The sequence below is a fragment of the Myxine glutinosa genome, chromosome 11 (assembly GCF_964187855.1).
Source record: "Myxine glutinosa chromosome 11, kmMyxGlut1.1, whole genome shotgun sequence".
NCBI classification, from domain to species: Eukaryota; Metazoa; Chordata; class Myxini; order Myxiniformes; family Myxinidae; genus Myxine; species Myxine glutinosa.
Genome location: NC_136271.1, coordinates 7512834 through 7532858, shown reverse-complemented (window position 1 = coordinate 7532858; position 20025 = coordinate 7512834). Strand labels below are relative to the sequence as shown.

Sequence of the window (20025 nt, the reverse complement as noted above, 5' to 3'; positions counted from 1 at the left end):
GAAAAGTTTGAGAGGTTCTGAATCCGAAAACCAATCTTTCCACTTAATATGAATTTTTTTTTTTCTCAAATCAAATTGGAAATCAAAAAAAATTCTAATCAAATCGAAACATTGATTTTCGTTGTGAGAAACTCTCAAGCTTTTCAAAAATGTAAATGGTTACAAATCTCCTGAAAATCGGAACGAAATTACATATGGAACCTGACGAAGTTGTCATTCTGTGAACTTATGCTTCATCAGGCGCTAGCTCCTCTTGTCCGGACGTACATTCTTGGGATGCATTGATTTTTACGGTGTAACCCAGAGGGCAATGACGTCTGGAACAGCGTCTGTCTGTCCGTCCGGTGAATGTATGTATGTATTATGTATGTTTGTAATAAGTGTGTATGTATGTATGTATGTTTTTTTATGTTTGGAGGTATGTTTGTATGTGTGTGTATGTATGTTTGTATGTATATATACGTATGTATGTGTGTATTTATGTATGTATGCTTGTATGTGTGTATGTATGTTTGCATGTACGTATCTATTATGTATGTCCCTTCGGCCGGCATTTTGCGGGTTTATTCCCTTTAAAATTTGTTTCCTCTGCAACTGTTGGTCCTATTGACTCCAACTTTTCACCATAGGGGCGTCTCCTTCAGTAGATTTTTTAGTAGCAGCTAGGCCGGAGAGGAGTCGGTAGAAGACAGAAAGACCACCTAACTGCCTGCGGTGAGAGAGTGAAAGGTCCTCAGAATCAGCTTCATCGCGGGAGATTCCAATGATTCTGAAAGCTTTGGTTTCAACCTCATGACGCCGAGCTAGGTGTGAGGCGGGAGCACCAACCCAGAGGGGAGAGCAGAATTCCATTGAGCTGCGGATGAAAGCTTTGTATGTGGTGTACTTCACTTTGTACTTCACATGACGGAGGATGCCCAGTTGGAGGCCAGCTCGGATGATTTGGAGGCCAGCTTGGAAATGTGGTTTTCCCAGGAAAGATCATGGCCGATAGTGAGACCCAAAAGCTTGAGCGACAGAACTTCTTCTTTTTTTTTTTTGTATACAGAGTCGAGGCTCGTGAAAGAGCTAACATTTATCAAACAAACAAGCAAACAAAGTATATAAAAAGGGGAGCGGTCGACAAGATGGGGAGAGAAGGGGAGGAAGCACACAAACACAACATTTGAGAGCAGGGACATCGGGAGATGTGTGGGAGGGAGAGGGCCTGGGGGGAGGCAGGATAGGTATAAAACACAAGGACACCAAGGACTTCCAGGAAAGAAGACAAAAATCACCTCAAAAAAGTGGATTTGGGGTGAAATTAGCGGGGGTAGAAAAGATCAAGGTTTTGGATGGGGGAAGATAAGAGATGGTGGTGAACAGCTGTTTTAAAGACCTGGAGGGTGGAATGGAATTGATGAGAGTGAGGGAGTTTGTTCCAGAGGTGGGAGAAAAGAGGAATGAAGGAGTGAAGGTGAGCAGAGAGTCTTGATTTTGGCAGTTTAACCATAAGAGGGTTGCAGGCAGATCTTGTGCGACCGATAGGAGGAATATTTGGGGGACAGAGCCCAGAGAGAGCTGGGGGAGCAAGGCCGGAGAGGAGTCGGTAGAAGACGGAAAGACCACCAACCTGCCTACGGTGAGTAAGTGAAAGGCCCTCGGAGATAGCGTCATCGCGGAGATTCCAATGGTTCTGAACGCTTTGGTTTCAACAGCGTGAAGACGAGCTAGGTGTGAGGCAGGAGCACCACCCCAGAGGGGAGAGCAGTATTCCATTGAGCTGTGGATGAAAGCCTTGTATGTGGTGAGGAGCTCAGGTGTGCCAAGGAAGGACTTCACACGACGGAGGATGCCCAGTCGACGACTGGCTTTGGAGGCCAGCTTGGAAATGTGGTTTTCCCAGGAAAGATCATGGCAGATAGTGAGACCCAAAAGCTTGAGTGACAGAACTTCTTGGAGAGGATTATTCAGAAAGTAGATGGGAGGGTTGTCCAGTCGGTCTTTTCGGAGACACCTCGTAAGAGTGTGAGATTTGTCAGGATTGAAAGACATGTTCCACTTGTTTGCCCAGTCTGTGATTTTGTCCAGGTCTGCAGAGAGTGAGGAGGCTGCAGACTGCCGATCTGAGGGATGAGGAATGGAGCGGCAGAGAGTGGAGTCATCAGCAAAGAGATAGAGAGGATTTTCAAGAGAGTCATAGAGATCATTGATGAAGACCAGAAAAAGCACAGGGCCCAGAACACTGCCTTGGGGAACTCCAGCCTGAACAGGAAGGGGAGATGAGAAAAATCCATTCAGGGCCACACGTTGACTCCGACCAGAGAGGACGTCCGCAAGCCATGCGTGGAGATTTCCATGTATATCATAGGAGAGTTTGGTGAGCAGAGCTGGGTGCCAGACCATACCGAAGGCACGTGATATGTCAAGGGAGACAGCTTTGATTTCCTGTTTGGCATTGAGGACTCCATCCATTGTTGACAGCAGAAGCAGTATGTCCAGAGTAGAATGACCTGGTCTGAATCCAAATTGATGATCGGAGATCAAGCTACTGGAGAAGAGGAAGGATTTGATATCCGAAGCAATGATGAATTCCATGACTTTGCTGATAATTGGGAGCAGGCTGATTGGTCTGTAGTTGCAAGAATCTGTTTTTGCACCTTTTTGTGTAAAGCGGTAATGTTTGCTGATTTCCAAGTTGCTGGCAGATGACCTTGAGCAAAAGAGAGGGTGAAAAGAACAGAGAGAGGGTGAGATAGAGCGGTAGAGCAGGATTTTAGGACCCGTGGGCTGATGCAGTCTGGTCCAGTTGCAGAATCAGAGTCCAGGTTTGACAAAAACTTCTCCACCTTGTCAGGAGAGAAGGACACAGAGTCCAGGAGCAGTTGGGTTCGACTGGGTAAGGTGGGAACAGAGAGAGAATTCCCAGGAAGAATTGATGTCAGAGGCAGTAGAGATGGGAGACCAGTCCAGATGATTTATGGCTGCTTGAAGACTGTGCCAGTCGGCCTGAGTGAAATGCCAGACTCGTCGACGCTGAGGAGGCTCTCTGAGAATGGCCAGAGAGATGTCCACTTTAACAAGCACATGATCAGAAGAACCGATTGGAGCAGAAGAAGAGCAGCAGACATTTGCAGGGAAGTTTGTCATAACCAAGTTTAGAAGAGAAGATACTCCATTGACTGAGATCCGGGTTGGGAAATTGACAGATTGTGTCAGTCCCCAATGAATCGCAAAAGTCCTTTGCTAAGGTGCCATGGTGGGTTAGAGAGGATCCCACACCCAGCCAGCTGGAATGATGGCAGTTGAAGTCGCCACATATGAGGAAGAGAGAGTTGGGATGTGTGGATAGTTGGTCCATGTTATCAGACAGCAAAGGGTAAATGGAGTCATCACTGTTTGGAGGATGGTACAGAACACACGAACAAAAAGTGGAAGTGGAGAGGAAGCCGCAGACAGAGGTATTCCTCAGGGGCGTATCCAGGAATTTAAAGACGGGGAGGTGCATGAAACTATAGTGCTGGGGGTGGAAGATAAAGGGGGGTCTGGGGGCCCACCCCCAGTAAATTATTTTTAAAAAATTGATCGTCAGAAACGGCATTTCGTGCGTTCTTGGAAGTTTCTGCAGTTCCTTGTGTTCTTCCCTGGTCCAACAGAGGGAGTACCCAGAGATATTCAAGAATCAGAGACATCTTGAAGGAGGAAAGTTTCTACTAAGCAGATCAAGTCTGGATTGTCAGAAGCAACCTGAATGGAGATATCAATCAGGTTTGAGCGAAGGCCCCGGATGTTTGAGGTCCATACCGTTAATGAAGAGAGAGGGGGAGCATCGGGTGCAGGACAGGGGAGGGGAGGGGTAGGGTCAGATGAAGGATGAGAGGGGGAGGTAGGGAGAGCAGTTGATAGTGTGTCAGAGATTACAGAAGAGTTACAAGAAAGGGAAGGATGAGGACGAAAGGTTTTATGGTGATGGGATGAGGCACAGTGAGGGGTTGTTTGAGGGGGGGGGGGGGGGCAGAGGAAAGTAGAAGGTTGGGGGAGGTGGAGGTATGAGATAGAAGGGAGACGAAGTGGGGAGGAGGCAGCTTTGAGGAGGAGGAGGGGGGAGAATTGGAGAGGGATGGTAGGGGGGGAGATTTGAAGGGGAGGGGTTGTGGGGAGATTTGAAGGGGAGGGGTTGGGGGGAGTTTTGAAGGGGAGCGGTGAGGGGAAATTTAGGAGGGGAGGGGCAAGGGGGAGTTTAGGAGGGGAGGGGCAAGGGGGGAGATTTGGAGAGGAGGGGCGAGGGGGGAGTTTAGAAAGTGGATGTTTAATGAAAGACGAACATTTATAACAAATTGGGTTTATTGTGATTTTCAAGTCAGAGATCCGTTTAAGAACGATAGAGGAGGGGTGAAATGAAAGTGAGTTTAGAGCATGTAGGGAGGAAGAATTGTAAGAGATTTAATTATTTTTTGAAGTGGAATGAGTTGAAGAGGAAATTGAAAAGAGCCTTTTAAATAGGAAGAAAAACAGTGTGTTGTAATATACCACTGAATAAAACACTGCAGGGGAAAGTTTGAAGATATTTAAATAATATTTAAACAGAACCGTGAAGAACAATCTTATATTCACAAAATACCAACGGGGAGAGGGAGCCTAGAGGGACAACCATGAGTCCCATGAGCAGGGCAAAAGGTGGAAAGCAAGGAGATATTGGGGGTGGGGTGAGACAGCGCACGTGGACAGAAGCACACGAAACAGCACATATGGAGAAAAGGAAATAAATGTTTTGTTTTTTTGGGGTTTTTTTTGGGGGGGGGGGGGTGAGATTTAAAACGTTAGACAAAGAGTAGATGTTCGAGGAAGTTCGGGGGAGAAGGGAAAAATCTAAGAACCAAGAAAAACAGCGAAGGAAGGAACTTAAGTGAACAAACTTCGACGGGGAAGCCTCAGGGTACAAGGCTACAAGTCCGCACAAGCGCAAACAGAAAACGATTAATTAATTACGAGTTACAGGAAATTCAAACCAAAACTAACTAGAAACAAACAATAACGCATAGACGATAAAATAACAAGTGGAAATTTGACAAACACACGAATTGAAAAATAACAACTTTTAAATGCCCAGAGAGAACAAAAGTCACCACCTCGATCGAGAAACCGGAAGCGGAGGTCAAAATGTGCTCTCCCAAGCGTTGTGCTAGTTACCCTCGTCAGAGGAGAGGGTATTGCATATGAGTCCGTTTGTTACTTGCTGGAAAAGATTCCGGCAAGTATGTTGGTTGGTTTGTCTGTCTGTTCGCAGTACTACGTCTACACCGTTGCACATAGAATCGCCATACTTTACACACATATTTGTCTTGCCCTGGAATAGATTGTGCCCAATTTTTAACTCTCCCAACCCAAAGCCTTCATTATGATGTCATAATTCGACAAGCACAAAACTTCATCCAATCAAAATGCAATTTCTTGAGCGCCGTCGGCATAAAGTGGTGGAGAAATGACGTCATCGGTCAGGTGGTTCGGCCGCCATCTGGGAAAAACCAAAAAACTTTGCACCTCTATATCTCCGAAAGTGCTGAATAGCAAAAAATTGAGACATGGCTCATTGTAAAGAACTCTCCCTGTGCAATAACATATGTTAATGATGATGTCATAGGTGCCTCCATTATGACGTCATAATACGACAAGTACAAAACTTCATCCGATCAAGATGAAATTTCTTGAGCGTCATGTAGGCATAAATTGGTGGAGAAAAAAATAAATAATGATGACGTCATCGGTCACGTGGTTCGGCCGCCATATTTGTTTTAACACAAAAGCCTTAAAAACCACTGAAAATACATCCTGGCGAGGGTTTGCAATCTGATTGCTCTTTTTCTTGTTTTTATAATGGATTACCCAATGTAATCAATGACCTGGAATTGATTGGTTTTTTGGTTTTTTAAAATAAAACTCTAACACTTGTATGTGTTAATAAAAGTTCTGCTTTGAATCTTAAACATGTAAGTACATGAAATAAACTTCAAGTAACACAAACACCCTCACTGTATTCAATATATGTTTAATTCCCAATGGCCTTTATTAATTTCAATCATACATATTAAGAAAATAAACATTCATATGTACATTATTAACGTCATAGCTATGCAAAAAGCCCATAACAGTTGCCGGACACATGATCCGTATAGCACGCAAATGAACCAACAACCTTCACATCAAACAAGAATTAAAATAATGTGAAAATATATTGCAGAACAAAAGATCGTAAAATGGAAACAAAACTATAAGTATATTAGCTTGCGAGAAAGGTTCTGATATTGATACATTTGCAAAATATTTTTTTCAACAAATCAATCTCATGGAATAACTTTTTTTAAATCTTTTTTAAAATCCCTTTTTTTTGGAAGAAAATGAATTTTTTGTTTTTGCACAATTCAAGGCTCATGGAAGAGCTGAAAAATCATTAATGCATAATAAACCCAAAGCAAATGTCAAAATGTAATCTTTTTTCTGATTTTTTAAAACAGAATCATTAAAAATATAATTAATACAATTATACGCAATTGTCATTATGTCATAAAATGAAGTGTAAACAAAACACCCTCTTATGCACATTGACCAGAGGAAATAAAATGAGAATGCAATCAAAGAAACACCACAAAATTGCCATCTAATAACCATATTATTATTTTGGAAATATTACAAAAGTGGAAAATTCCATGAACATCACAAGTGTGGGTTTTGAAATATTTTAAAATGGATCATCCTCAATCCCACCCTCTCCCCAATGATGGAATAATCAATTTGTGGATTACGTATTCGTTTTTGAAGCCAGGTTTTTGAAGGTGCAACTGAATTATACATTAAATGATTCCCATTTAAAATAAATTGCTACCAAATGAGTGACAGCCTTTTGATTTTAAAGCTTTTGTTGGTGATATTTTCATCTCAAGATAAATGTTGGGCAAAACTTTGACAGTCTGACATTTTTGCATTTGGCAAGATTTAGTCATCAGACCTGTTGACTTTTGGTCCAGAGATTTTAAAAACTGGCATTTTCAGATGGAATCCACCTGCAGCGACATCAGATTCATCGATTTTTGCAAAAAGGTTTTCACTCCTTGATTTCATTTCCTTTATTTTGAGGTCGATCCCATCGCCCCTCAGCTTTACATCCGGTGCATCAACATTCATGTTTGGCAGAGACAATTTACTTTTTGGAACGTCATTTTCAATATCACCATATACATTTGGTGATTTGAGGTCACCTCTGTTTCCTACCATGCCAATATCCATATTACGGGCAGTAGGGTGTTTCACGTTGAATGCTCCTTTGGGGGTTTCAAGACTTGAATTTGGGACCTCAATTTCCATATTTGGAGCCCTCACTTTTCCTTTCAAGGTTATGTCTGATGAATCAACGTCAGGCATAGACCTGCTAAGGTCGGGATATTTTTTAGGTGCTGAAAATCCAATTTTGGGGAGCCTTAAAATTGGTCGTTTAAATGTTGAATTCGAAGCATGCACATCAATATTTGGCGAGGAAACTGCAGGGGACTGAACATGGACATCACCTTCAGCATTTAAACTTGGAAAAGAAGCTCCTGCCTTCATATTTGGAGAACTTTCATGAAATCCTAAAGTCGGTAACTTCCACTTTCCTTTGGGTTCTCTCACACCAATTTCTGGACCATTGAAATCATCACTCAAGCTTGGTGCTCTCAGATCACCGTATACAGCTCCATCACCTTTGGGAGATGACACTTTCAGATCAAGATCTGGCTCATGAAATTCACTGCCAATGTTAAGATGTGGGTTTGGAAGTTTTGGTGCTGTGAAACCAGGTCCTTTAAAGTCAATATTCGGTCCACTAATGTCAGCCTTCCGATCGAGAACATTCATATCACATTCCATTTTGGGAGCTGATAAATCTACACCAGCTTTCGGTGCTTTCACATTTGCATTGAATTCTGGGCCTTTGATTTTTCCACCTTTTATGTCGAACTTCGGAAGCGACATGTTTGGCATTTCCAGCTTTGCTTTGGGGAGATTGAGATCAACATCTGGTGAGTCTACATCAAGACCAACCTTTGGGGCACTTATATCAAAGTATGGAGATTTCAGGTCACCTTTCAGATGTGGTCCTTTAATGTCCAAGTCAAGATCACCATCTGGACCTTTGAAATTGGGTTTTCTGAGGTGCATATCCGGCATGTTTAAACTTGGCATTTTAAACTTGCTACCAGGTCCTTTTATGTCAAGATTTGGGCCACTTATGTCAGCATCCATATCTGGTCCTTTGATATCTCCTCCCTTGACACCAAACTTTGGAAGGGACAAGTTTGGCATTTCCAGCTTTGCTTTGGGGAGATTGAGATCAACATCTGGTGAGTCGACATCAAAATCAACATTTGGGGCATTTATGTCTATCTTTGGAGATTTCAGGTCACCTTTCAGATGTGGTCCTTTAATGTCCAAGTCAAGATCACCATCTGGACCTTTGAAATTGGGTTTTCTGAGGTGCATATCCGGCATGTTTAAACTTGGCATTTTAAACTTGCTACCAGGTCCTTTTATGTCAAGATTTGGCCCACTTATGTCAGCATCCATATCTGGTCCTTTGATATCTCCTCTCTTGACACCAAACTTTGGAAGGGACAAGTTTGGCATTTCCAGCTTTGCTTTGGGGAGATTGAGATCAACATCTGGTGAGTCGACATCAAAATCAACCTTTGGGGCATTTATGTCTATCTTTGGAGATTTCAGGTCACCTTTCAGATGTGGTCCTTTAATGTCCAAGTCAAGATCACCATCTGGACCTTTGAAATTGGGTTTTCTGAGGTGCATATCCGGCATGTTTAAACTTGGCATTTTAAACTTGCTACCAGGTCCTTTTATGTCAAGATTTGGCCCACTTATGTCAGCATCCATATCTGGTCCTCTGATATCTCCTCCCTCGACACCAAACTTTGGAAGGGACAAGTTTGGCATTTCCAGCTTTGCTTTGGGGAGATTGAGATCAACATCTGGTGAGTCGACATCAAAATCAACCTTTGGGGCATTTATGTCTATCTTTGGAGATTTCAGGTCACCTTTCAGATGTGGTCCTTTAATGTCCAAGTCAAGATCACCATCTGGACCTTTGAAATTGGGTTTTCTGAGGTGCATATCCGGCATGTTTAAACTTGGCATTTTAAACTTGCTACTAGGTCCTTTTATGTCAAGATTTGGTCCACTTATGTCAGCATCCATATCTGGTCCTTTGATATCTCCTCTCTTGACACCAAACTTTGGAAGGGACAAGTTTGGCATTTCCAGCTTTGCTTTGGGGAGATTGAGATCAACATCTGGTGAGTCGACATCAAAATCAACCTTTGGGGCATTTATGTCTATCTTTGGAGATTTCAGGTCACCTTTCAGATGTGGTCCTTTAATGTCCAAGTCAAGATCACCACCTGGACCTTTGAAATTGGGTTTTCTGAGGTGCATATCCGGCATGTTTACACTTGGCATTTTAAACTTGCTACCAGGTCCTTTTATGTCAAGATTTGGCCCACTTATGTCAGCATCCATATCTGGTCCTTTGATATCTCCTCCCTCGACACCAAACTTTGGAAGGGACAAGTTTGGCATTTCCAGCTTTGCTTTGGGGAGATTGAGATCAATATCTGGTGAGTCGACATCAAAATCAACCTTTGGGGCATTTATGTCTATCTTTGGAGATTTCAGGTCACCTTTCAGATGTGGTCCTTTAATGTCCAAGTCAAGATCACCATCTGGACCTTTGAAATTGGGTTTTCTGAGGTGCATATCCGGCATGTTTAAACTTGGCATTTTAAACTTGCTACCAGGTCCTTTTATGTCAAGATTTGGCCCACTTATGTCAGCATCCATATCTGGTCCTTTGATATCTCCTCTCTTGACACCAAACTTTGGAAGGGACAAGTTTGGCATTTCCAGCTTTGCTTTGGGGAGATTGAGATCAACATCTGGTGAGTCGACATCAAAATCAACCTTTGGGGCATTTATGTCTATCTTTGGAGATTTCAGGTCACCTTTCAGATGTGGTCCTTTAATGTCCAAGTCAAGATCACCATCTGGACCTTTGAAATTGGGTTTTCTGAGGTGCATATCCGGCATGTTTAAACTTGGCATTTTAAACTTGCTACCAGGTCCTTTTATGTCAAGATTTGGTCCACTTATGTCAGCATCCATATCTGGTCCTTTGATATCTCCTCTCTTGACACCAAACTTTGGAAGGGACAAGTTTGGCATTTCCAGCTTTGCTTTGGGGAGATTGAGATCAACATCTGGTGAGTCGACATCAAAATCAACCTTTGGGGCATTTATGTCTATCTTTGGAGATTTCAGGTCACCTTTCAGATGTGGTCCTTTAATGTCCAAGTCAAGATCACCACCTGGACCTTTGAAATTGGGTTTTCTGAGGTGCATATCCGGCATGTTTAAACTTGGCATTTTAAACTTGCTACCACGTCCGTTAATATCTGCATTTGGTCCTCCAATTTCAGCATTCATGTCTGGGGCATTGAAATCAACATCCAAATCGAGAGGTGATACATATAGTCCGGCGTTTGGTGTTTTGAGGCTTATGTTTGCTCCATTGTGGTCAAGATTTGGAAGGTTTCCTTCTGTTTTAACACCAAATTGAGGTGCATCTAAGTTGGGTGTTGACATACTTAGCCCAGAAGAAGGTGCTTTTGTGCTGGGTCCTGAAAATCCAACTTTAGGTAACTTGAACCGAGGCATTTTAAATCTTCCTTGTGTAGATTCCACATCAAGAGATGGGGAACTAATTGAAGGTGCTTTCATGTTCATACCGCCTTTTGTAGCAAAACTTGGTAATGTTGCTCCTGCATTAACTTTTGGAGTAGTTGCAGAGAGTCCCAAGGTTTTGGACTTCAGCTTTCCTTTGGGTGCTCCAATGTCAATGTCTGAATGATTTATCTGACCATGTAGATAAGGTGCTTTCAGATTGGCATATAAATCTGGTCCAGAAACGTTTCCATCGCCCATAAAAGATGGCTTTTTCAGATCAACATCTGGGAAATGCAACTTATTAGAAATGTTAAAGTTTGGCTTTTTGAGTTTTGGTGTTTTGAAATTTGAACCTTTCAAGGCCATGTTTCGACCACTAATGTCAGCATCAAAATCTGGAGCATTCACATCACATTCCATTTTGGGAGCTGATAAATCCACTCCTGATGTTGATGCTTTAAGATTTGCATCAAAATCTGGTCTCTCGACTTTTCCACCTTTTATGCCAAACTTTGGAAGGGACATGTGTGGCATTTTCAACTTTGCATTGGGGAGATTGAGATCAACATCTGGTGAGTCTACATCAAGGTCAACCTTTGGGGTATTTATGTCGAGGTTTGGAGATTTCAGGTCACCTTTCAGATGTGGTCCTTTAACGTTCAAGTCAAGATCACCATGTGGAACTTTGATTTTGGGTTTTCTGAGGTGCATATCCGGCATGTTAAAACTTGGCATTTTAAACTTGCTCCCATGTCCTTCAATGTCAAGATTTGGTCCACGAATGTCAGCATCCATATCTGGTCCTTCAATGTCTCCTCCCTCGACACCAAACTTTGGAAGGGACATGTTTGGCATTTTCAGCTTTGCATTGGGGAGATTGAGATCAACATCTGGTGAGTCTACATCAAGAGCAACCTTTGGGGCATTTATGTCAAAGTTTGGCGATTTCAGGTCACCTTTCAGATGTGGTCCTTTGAGGTTCAAGTCAAGATCACCATGTGGACCTTTGATATTCGGTTTGCTGAGGTGAACATCTGGCATGTGTAAACTTGGCATTTTAAACTTACTACCATGTCCGTTAATATCAAGATTTGGTCCACCAATGTCAGCATCCATATCTGGTCCTTTGATATCACCTCCCTTGCCACCAAACTTTGGAAGGGACATGTGTGGCATTTTCAGCTTTGCATTGGGGAGATTGAGATCAACATCTGGTGAGTCTACATCAAGACCAACCTTTGGGGCATTTATGTCGAGGTTTGGAGATTTCAGGTCACCTTTCAGATGTGGTCCTTTAACGTTCAAGTCAAGATCACCATGTGGACCTTTGATATTGGGTTTGCCAAGGTGAATATCTGGCATGTTAAAACTTGGCATTTTAAACTTGCTCCCATGTCCTTCAATGTCAAGATTCGGGCCACTTATGTCAGCATAGATATCTGGTCCTTTGATATCACCTCCCTTGCCACCAAACTTTGGAAGGGACATGTTTGGCATTTTCAGCTTTGCATTGGGGAGATTGAGATCAACATCTGGTGAGTCTACATCAAGACCAACCTTTGGGGCATTTATGTCAAAGTTTGGCGATTTCAGGTCACCTTTCAGATGTGGTCCTTTGAGGTTCAAGTCAAGATCACCATGTGGACCTTTGAAATTCGGTTTGCTGAGGTGAACATCTGGCATGTGTAAACTTGGCATTTTAAACTTACTACCATGTCCGTTAATATCAAGATTTGGTCCACCAATGTCAGCATCCATATCTGGTCCTTTGATATCACCTCCCTTGCCACCAAACTTTGGAAGGGACATGTGTGGCATTTTCAGCTTTGCATTGGGGAGATTGAGATCAACATCTGGTGAGTCTACATCAAGACCAACCTTTGGGGCATTTATGTCGAGGTTTGGAGATTTCAGGTCACCTTTCAGATGTGGTCCTTTAACGTTCAAGTCAAGATCACCATGTGGACCTTTGATATTGGGTTTGCCAAGGTGAATATCTGGCATGTTAAAACTTGGCATTTTAAACTTGCTCCCATGTCCTTCAATGTCAAGATTCGGGCCGCTTATGTCAGCATCCATATCTGGTCCTTTGATATCACCTCCCTTGCCACCAAACTTTGGAAGGGACATGTGTGGCATTTTCAGCTTTGCATTGGGGAGATTGAGATCAACATCTGGTGAGTCTACATCAAGGTCAACCTTAGGGGCATTTATGTCAAAGTTTGGAGATTTCAGGTCACCTTTCAGATGTGGTCCTTTAACGTTCAAGTCAAGATCACCATGTGGACCTTTGATTTTGGGTTTTCTGAGGTGCATATCCGGCATGTTAAAACTTGGCATTTTAAACTTGCTCCCATGTCCTTCAATGTCAAGATTTGGTCCACGAATGTCAGCATCCATATCTGGCCCTTCGATGTCTCCTCCCTCGACACCAAACTTTGGAAGGGACATGTTTGGCATTTTCAGCTTTGCATTGGGGAGATTGAGATCAACATCTGGTGAGTCGACATCAAGACCAACCTTTGGGGCATTTATGTCAAAGTTTGGCGATTTCAGGTCACCTTTCAGATGTGGTCCTTTGAGGTTCAAGTCAAGATCACCATGTCGACCTTTGATATTCGGTTTGCTGAGGTGAACATCTGGCATGTGTAAACTTGGCATTTTAAACTTACTACCATGTCCTTTAATATCAAGATTTGGTCCACCAATGTCAGCATCCATATCTGGTCCTTTGATATCACCTCCCTTGCCACCAAACTTTGGAAGGGACATGTGTGGCATTTTCAGCTTTGCATTGGGGAGATTGAGATCAACATCTGGTGAGTCTACATCAAGACCAACCTTCGGGGCATTTATGTCGAGGTTTGGAGATTTCAGGTCACCTTTCAGATGTGGTCCTTTAACGTTCAAGTCAAGATCACCATGTGGACCTTTGATATTGGGTTTGCCAAGGTGAATGTCCGGCATGTTAAAACTTGGCATTTTAAACTTGCTCCCATGTCCTTCAATGTCAAGATTCGGGCCGCTTATGTCAGCATCCATATCTGGTCCTTTGATATCACCTCCCTTGCCACCAAACTTTGGAAGGGACATGTGTGGCATTTTCAGCTTTGCATTGGGGAGATCGAGATCAACATCTGGTGAGTCTACATCAAGACCACCCTTCGGGGCATTTATGTCGAGGTTTGGAGATTTCAGGTCACCTTTCAGATGTGGTCCTTTAACGTTCAAGTCAAGATCACCATGTGGACCTTTGATGTTGGGTTTTCTGAGGTGCATATCCGGCATGTTAAAACTTGGCATTTTAAACTTGCTCCCATGTCCTTCAATGTCAAGATTCGGTCCACGAATGTCAGCATCCATATCTGGTCCTTCGATGTCTCCTCCCTCGACACCAAACTTTGGAAGGGACATGTTTGGCATTTTCAACTTTGCATTGGGGAGATTGAGATCAACATCTGGTGAGTCGACATCAAGGTCAACCTTTGGGGCATTTATGTCAAAGTTTGGAGAGTTCAGGTCACCTTTCAGATGTGGTCCTTTGAGGTTAAAGTCAAGATCACCATGTCGACCTTTGATATTCGGTTTGCTGAGGTGAACATCTGGCATGTGTAAACTTGGCATTTTAAACTTACCACCACGTCCTTTAATATCAAGATTTGGTCCACCAATGTCAGCATCCATATCTGGTCCTTTGATATCACCTCCCTTGCCACCAAACTTTGGAAGGGACATGTGTGGCATTTTCAGCTTTGCATTGGGGAGATTGAGATCAACATCTGGTGAGTCGACATCAAGACCAACCTTCGGGGCATTTATGTCGAGGTTTGGAGATTTCAGGTCACCTTTCAGATGTGGTCCTTTAACGTTCAAGTCAAGATCACCATGTGGACCTTTGATGTTGGGTTTTCTGAGGTGCATATCCGGCATGTTAAAACTTGGCATTTTAAACTTGCTCCCATGTCCTTCAATGTCAAGATTCGGTCCACGAATGTCAGCATCCATATCTGGTCCTTCGATGTCTCCTCCCTCGACACCAAACTTTGGAAGGGACATGTTTGGCATTTTCAGCTTTGCATTGGGGAGATCGAGATCAACATCTGGTGAGTCTACATCAAGACCAACCTTTGGGGCATTTATGTCAAAGTTTGGAGATTTCAGGTCACCTTTCAGATGTGGTCCTTTGAGGTTCCAGTCAAGATCACCATGTCGACCTTTGATATTCGGTTTGCTGAGGTGAACATCTGGCATGTGTAAACTTGGCATTTTAAACTTACTACCACGTCCTTTAATATCAAGATTTGGTCCACCAATGTTAGCATCCATATCTGGTCCTTTGATATCACCTCCCTTAACACCAATCTTTGGAAGGGACATGTGTGGCATTTTCAGCTTTCCTTTGGGGAGATTGAGATCAACATCCGGTGAGTCTACATCAAGACCAACCTTCGGGGCATTTATGTCGAGGTTTGGAGATTTCAGGTCACCCTTCATATGTGGTCCTTTAACGTTCAAGTCAAGATCACCATGTGGACCTTTGATGTTGGGTTTGCCAAGGTGAACATCGGGCATGTTGAAACGAGGCATTTTAAACTTACTACCATGTCCTTCAATGTCTAGATTCGGGCCGCTTATGCCAGTATCCATATCTGGTCCTTTGATTTCACCTCCCTTGCCACCAAACTTTGGAAGGGACATGTGTGGCATTTTCAGCTTTGCATTGGGGAGATTGAGATCAACATCTGGTGAGTCGACATCAAGGCCAGCCTTTGGGGCATTTATGTCAAAGTTTGGAGATTTCAGGTCACCTTTCAGATGTGGTCCTTTAACGTTCAAGTCAAGATCACCATGTGGACCTTTGATGTTGGGTTTGCCAAGGTGAACATCGGGCATGTTGAAACGAGGCATTTTAAACTTGCTCCCATGTCCTTCAATGTCAAGATTCGGGCCGCTTATGTCAGCATCCATATCTGGTCCTTTGATATCTCCTCCCTGGAAACCAAATTTTGGAATGGACATGTTTGGCATTTTCAGCTTTGCATTGGGGAGATTGAGATCAACATCTGGTGAGTCTACATCAAGGTCAACTTTTGGGGCATTTATGTCAAAGTTTGGAGATTTCAGATCACCTTTCAGATGTGGTCCTTTGACGTTCAAGTCAAGATCACCATGTGGACCTTTGATATTGGGTTTGCCAAGGTGAATATCTGGCATGTTAAAACGTGGCATTTTAAACTTGCTCCCATGTCCTTCAATGTCAAGATTTGGTCCACCAATGTCAGCATCCATATCTGGTCCTTCGATATCTCCTCCCTCGACACCAAACTTTGGAAGGGACATGTTTGGCATTTTCAGCTTTGCATTGGGGAGATTGAGATCAACATCTGGTGAGTCTACATCAAGGTCAACCTTTGGGGCATTTATGTCAAAGTTTGGAGATTTCAGGTCACCTTTCAGATGTGGTCCTTTAACGTTCAAGTCAAGATCACCATGTGGACCTTTGATATTGGGTTTGCCAAGGTGAATATCCGGCATGTTAAAACTTGGCATTTTAAACTTGCTCCCATGTCCTTCAATGTCAAGATTCGGGCCGCTTATGTCAGCATCCATATCAGGTCCTTTGATATCCCCTCCCTTGCCACCAAACTTTGGAAGGGACATGTGTGGCATTTTCAGCTTTGCATTGGGGAGATTGAGATCAACATCTGGTGAGTCTACATCAAGGTCAACCTTTGGGGCATTTATGTCAAAGTTTGGAGATTTCAGGTCACCTTTCAGATGTGGTCCTTTAACGTTCAAGTCAAGATCACCATGTGGACCTTTGATATTGGGTTTGCCAAGGTGAATATCTGGCATGTTAAAACGTGGCATTTTAAACTTGCTCCCATGTCCTTCAATGTCAAGATTTGGTCCACGAATGTCAGCATCTATATCTGGTCCTTCGATATCTCCTCCCTCGACACCAAACTTTGGAAGGGACATGTTTGGCATTTTCAGCTTTGCATTGGGGAGATTGAGATCAACATCTGGTGAGTCGACATCAAGGTCAACCTTTGGGGCATTTATGTCAAAGTTTGGAGATTTCAGGTCACCTTTTAGATGTGGTCCTTTAACGTTCAAGTCAAGATCACCATGTGGACCTTTGATCTTGGGTTTGCCAAGGTGAATATCTGGCATGTTAAAACTTGGCATTTTAAACTTGCTCCCATGTCCTTCAATGTCAAGATTCGGGCCGCTTATGTCAGCATCCATATCCGGTCCTTTGATATCCCCTCCCTTGCCACCAAACTTTGGAAGGGACATGTGTGGCATTTTCAGCTTTGCATTGGGGAGATTGAGATCAACATCTGGTGAGTCTACATCAAGGTCAACCTTTGGGGCATTTATGTCAAAGTTTGGAGATTTCAGGTCACCTTTCAGATGTGGTCCTTTAACGTTCAAGTCAAGATCACCATGTTCTCCTCCGTTGAAACCAAACTTTGGAAGGGACATGTTTGGCATTTTCAGCTTTGCATTGGGGAGATTGAGATCAACATCTGGTGAGTCTACATCAATGTCAACCTTTGGGGCATTTATGTCAAAGTTTGGAGATTTCAGGTCACCTTTCAGATGTGGTCCTTTGACGTTCAAGTCAAGATCACCATGTGGACCTTTGATGTTGGGTTTGCCAAGGTGAACATCAGGCATGTTTAAACTTGGCATTTTAAACTTACTACCACGTCCTTCAATGTCAAGATTCGGTCTGCTTATATCAGCATCTATATCTGGTCCTTTGATATCTCCTCCGTTGAAACCAAACTTTGGAAGGGACATGTTTGGCATTTTCAGCTTTGCATTGGGGAGATTGAGATCAACATCTGGTGAGTCTACATCAATGTCAATCTTTGGGGCATTTATGTCAAAGTTTGGAGATTTCAGGTCACCTTTCAGATGTGGTCCTTTGATGTCCATGTCAGGTTTGGAAATGTTCAAGTCAAGATCACCATCTGGACCATTTATATTGGATTTGCCAATGTTAACTTTCGGCATTTTTATACCTGGCATTGTCCATTGTCCACCACTGCTTTTCAGATCACCACTTGGTTCGCTAATGGATGCATCAATGCTCTGAGCATTCATATTTAGTGTGTTGTACTTAGTTTCAAAATTTGGAAAACTGCTCCCCGATTCAGGCATAAAACGATTCCATGTGTACGTGTCATCTCCTCGTTTTTCACTGGGATGAGATGTCTTAAATTTTGGCATCTTTAATGTTGGAAGTCTGAGCTTTCCACCTGGTCCATCAAAGCCAATGTGACTACTTGTATTGTTGATTCTTTCATCTGGAGATTGCAAGTCTCCAGATAAATTTGGTCCCGAACCCTCCATGTTGATGTTGTCAACCACACCTGGATTTCGGATTCGTTGGTTTAGCAGAGTGACACCTGGTACTGAAATATCAGTGTTATAGCTCGAGCTGTAAGTGCCTCTTCCTCTTTGTGGCTCAACGTGGTATCCCGATGGCTGAAAATACAATGATGTTGAATGAAGTCTTCTTTCAGTTTCTGTGCCAATCTGTGAAACACACGAAGAAAAATAATGTTATGTGAATCACACTACGAGTAAAATACGCAATTTGGTGTCTGACAGTCCGTCTATATATATGTATATGGTTTTGCGAACCGGCACTCTCCAAGGCAATGGCATACAACATAGAGGTACTTGAGTTCAGTTATTTCATTATAAAATGTTATCACATGCGCGGGGGAATCATCACCGTACGATTTGTATCAAACAAATTATTATCGTACAGTACTGCACATTGATTCTGTAATAGTCCGGCAGCTAAACTAAATATAGCATAACAATCGTGCATTTTGTGAGGAAAGCACCAAATTTGGCCACACTAGTAGACTATCATATTATGAAAAGATCTGGATATTGGGCCATCTCAGATTCAGCCCCTGATGGCTATGGCAGCCATTTTTCAAAATGGCCGCCAGCGGTTACTGTTATGATACATATCTGCTTTACTGGCGAGGAATGCAGGTTGACAGTGAAGGTTTATTTACTAATAAAGGTCCAATAATGGTCAAAGAAAGTGACAATTTGATTTGGTTGAGAAAAAAAAGTTAAAGTGGACTAATTAGTCTAATTAAGACACAGATTCTGAATGAAAACCAATGACAAACATACATAGCACTATTGGCTTGGCACCTGGTAGTAGAAGTGGCAATAGTATTTATGACTATGGGCTAGGAGAAAACCGGTTTAATTCACAACTAATTTATCCTACTCTCTAAATTCCCAAAAGGTGCTTTGGTGCATGAACTTTGACAACTATATCAGGAGAAAATCGACCCTTGATTCTGTCTATGTGTGTGTTAACAATTACATTGTGTCATTGCAGGTCCTGATGGTGGTGGTTGCTGATGAACAGAAGATGCATGTAGACTAATGGTGGTGGTTGCTTATGAACAGAAGATATAGCCTAGTGTAACATCGAACAACTTGACCATGTCTAAGAGCTTCCAATTGGTTGGCCTTGAGCGTCCTGTCCCATCAACATCAACGCACCCAACTCAGACTAACTGGAAGCTGTGTATCATTTGCCAAGGGGACAAAGCAGAGTCTCTGACATGTCCTTCACAGTCCAAGCGAAAAGACTCTGGGAGTGGGTACAGTTCACTCGCAGCCAATTTGATCAGATTCAGTGAGCTTGGACAACTTCCAGGAACACTTCAGTTGGAAAGACTCAATGAAGGGTATGGCATTGAAGCGGCCATGCTTGCAAACAATGCTTTGTACCATCAAACATGCAAGCTCAAATATAACAATACAAAATTGCAAAGAGCAGAAAAGTGAACACTCATGACAGAAGGAGAGATCCATGACGTACCAGATGCGTGCAAACGCACCAGATTTCATTCAAGATCATCAAGTACAGAGAAGGCCCAAGAAGCCCAGTGTTTCTTCAGCAGACAACCTGCAGGAACCGATGGTCTTCACGAAGTTGCAACATTTCAAATGGACAGTAAAGTTCGAGACTGTGCAGCCCTTCTTGAAGACACAGAACTGCTCGGTCGACTCAGTGCCGGGGACATGGTCGCCCAGGAAGCCAAGTACCATAAGAAGTGCTTATCAGTGCTGCACAACCGTGTTAGAAAGGCCCAGTCTGAGGGACCCAAGTACAAAGACAAGGAGCGAGAGGTATCAGGTATTGTCTTCACCGAACTGGTCCTCTACATAGAAGAAGCTAGGCTAGATGAGGAGACAGCACCGGTGTTCAAGTTAGCTAATCTCGTA

The 20025-nt window shown here is 42.9% G+C and overlaps 1 protein-coding gene across 1 annotated transcript in view; it reads right to left on the bottom strand.

The window, feature by feature from the left end:
- Window positions 1-6009: 6009 nt before the first annotated feature.
- Window positions 6010-20025, bottom strand: part of LOC137413289 (uncharacterized) — a 78400-nt gene continuing 64384 nt past the window's right edge. The window contains exon 5 of the mRNA XM_068098682.2: window positions 6010-18294. Within this exon, the coding sequence (XP_067954783.2) occupies window positions 6970-18294 (11325 nt within the window). The 3' untranslated portion in view covers window positions 6010-6969. The remainder of the gene's footprint in view (window positions 18295-20025) is intronic.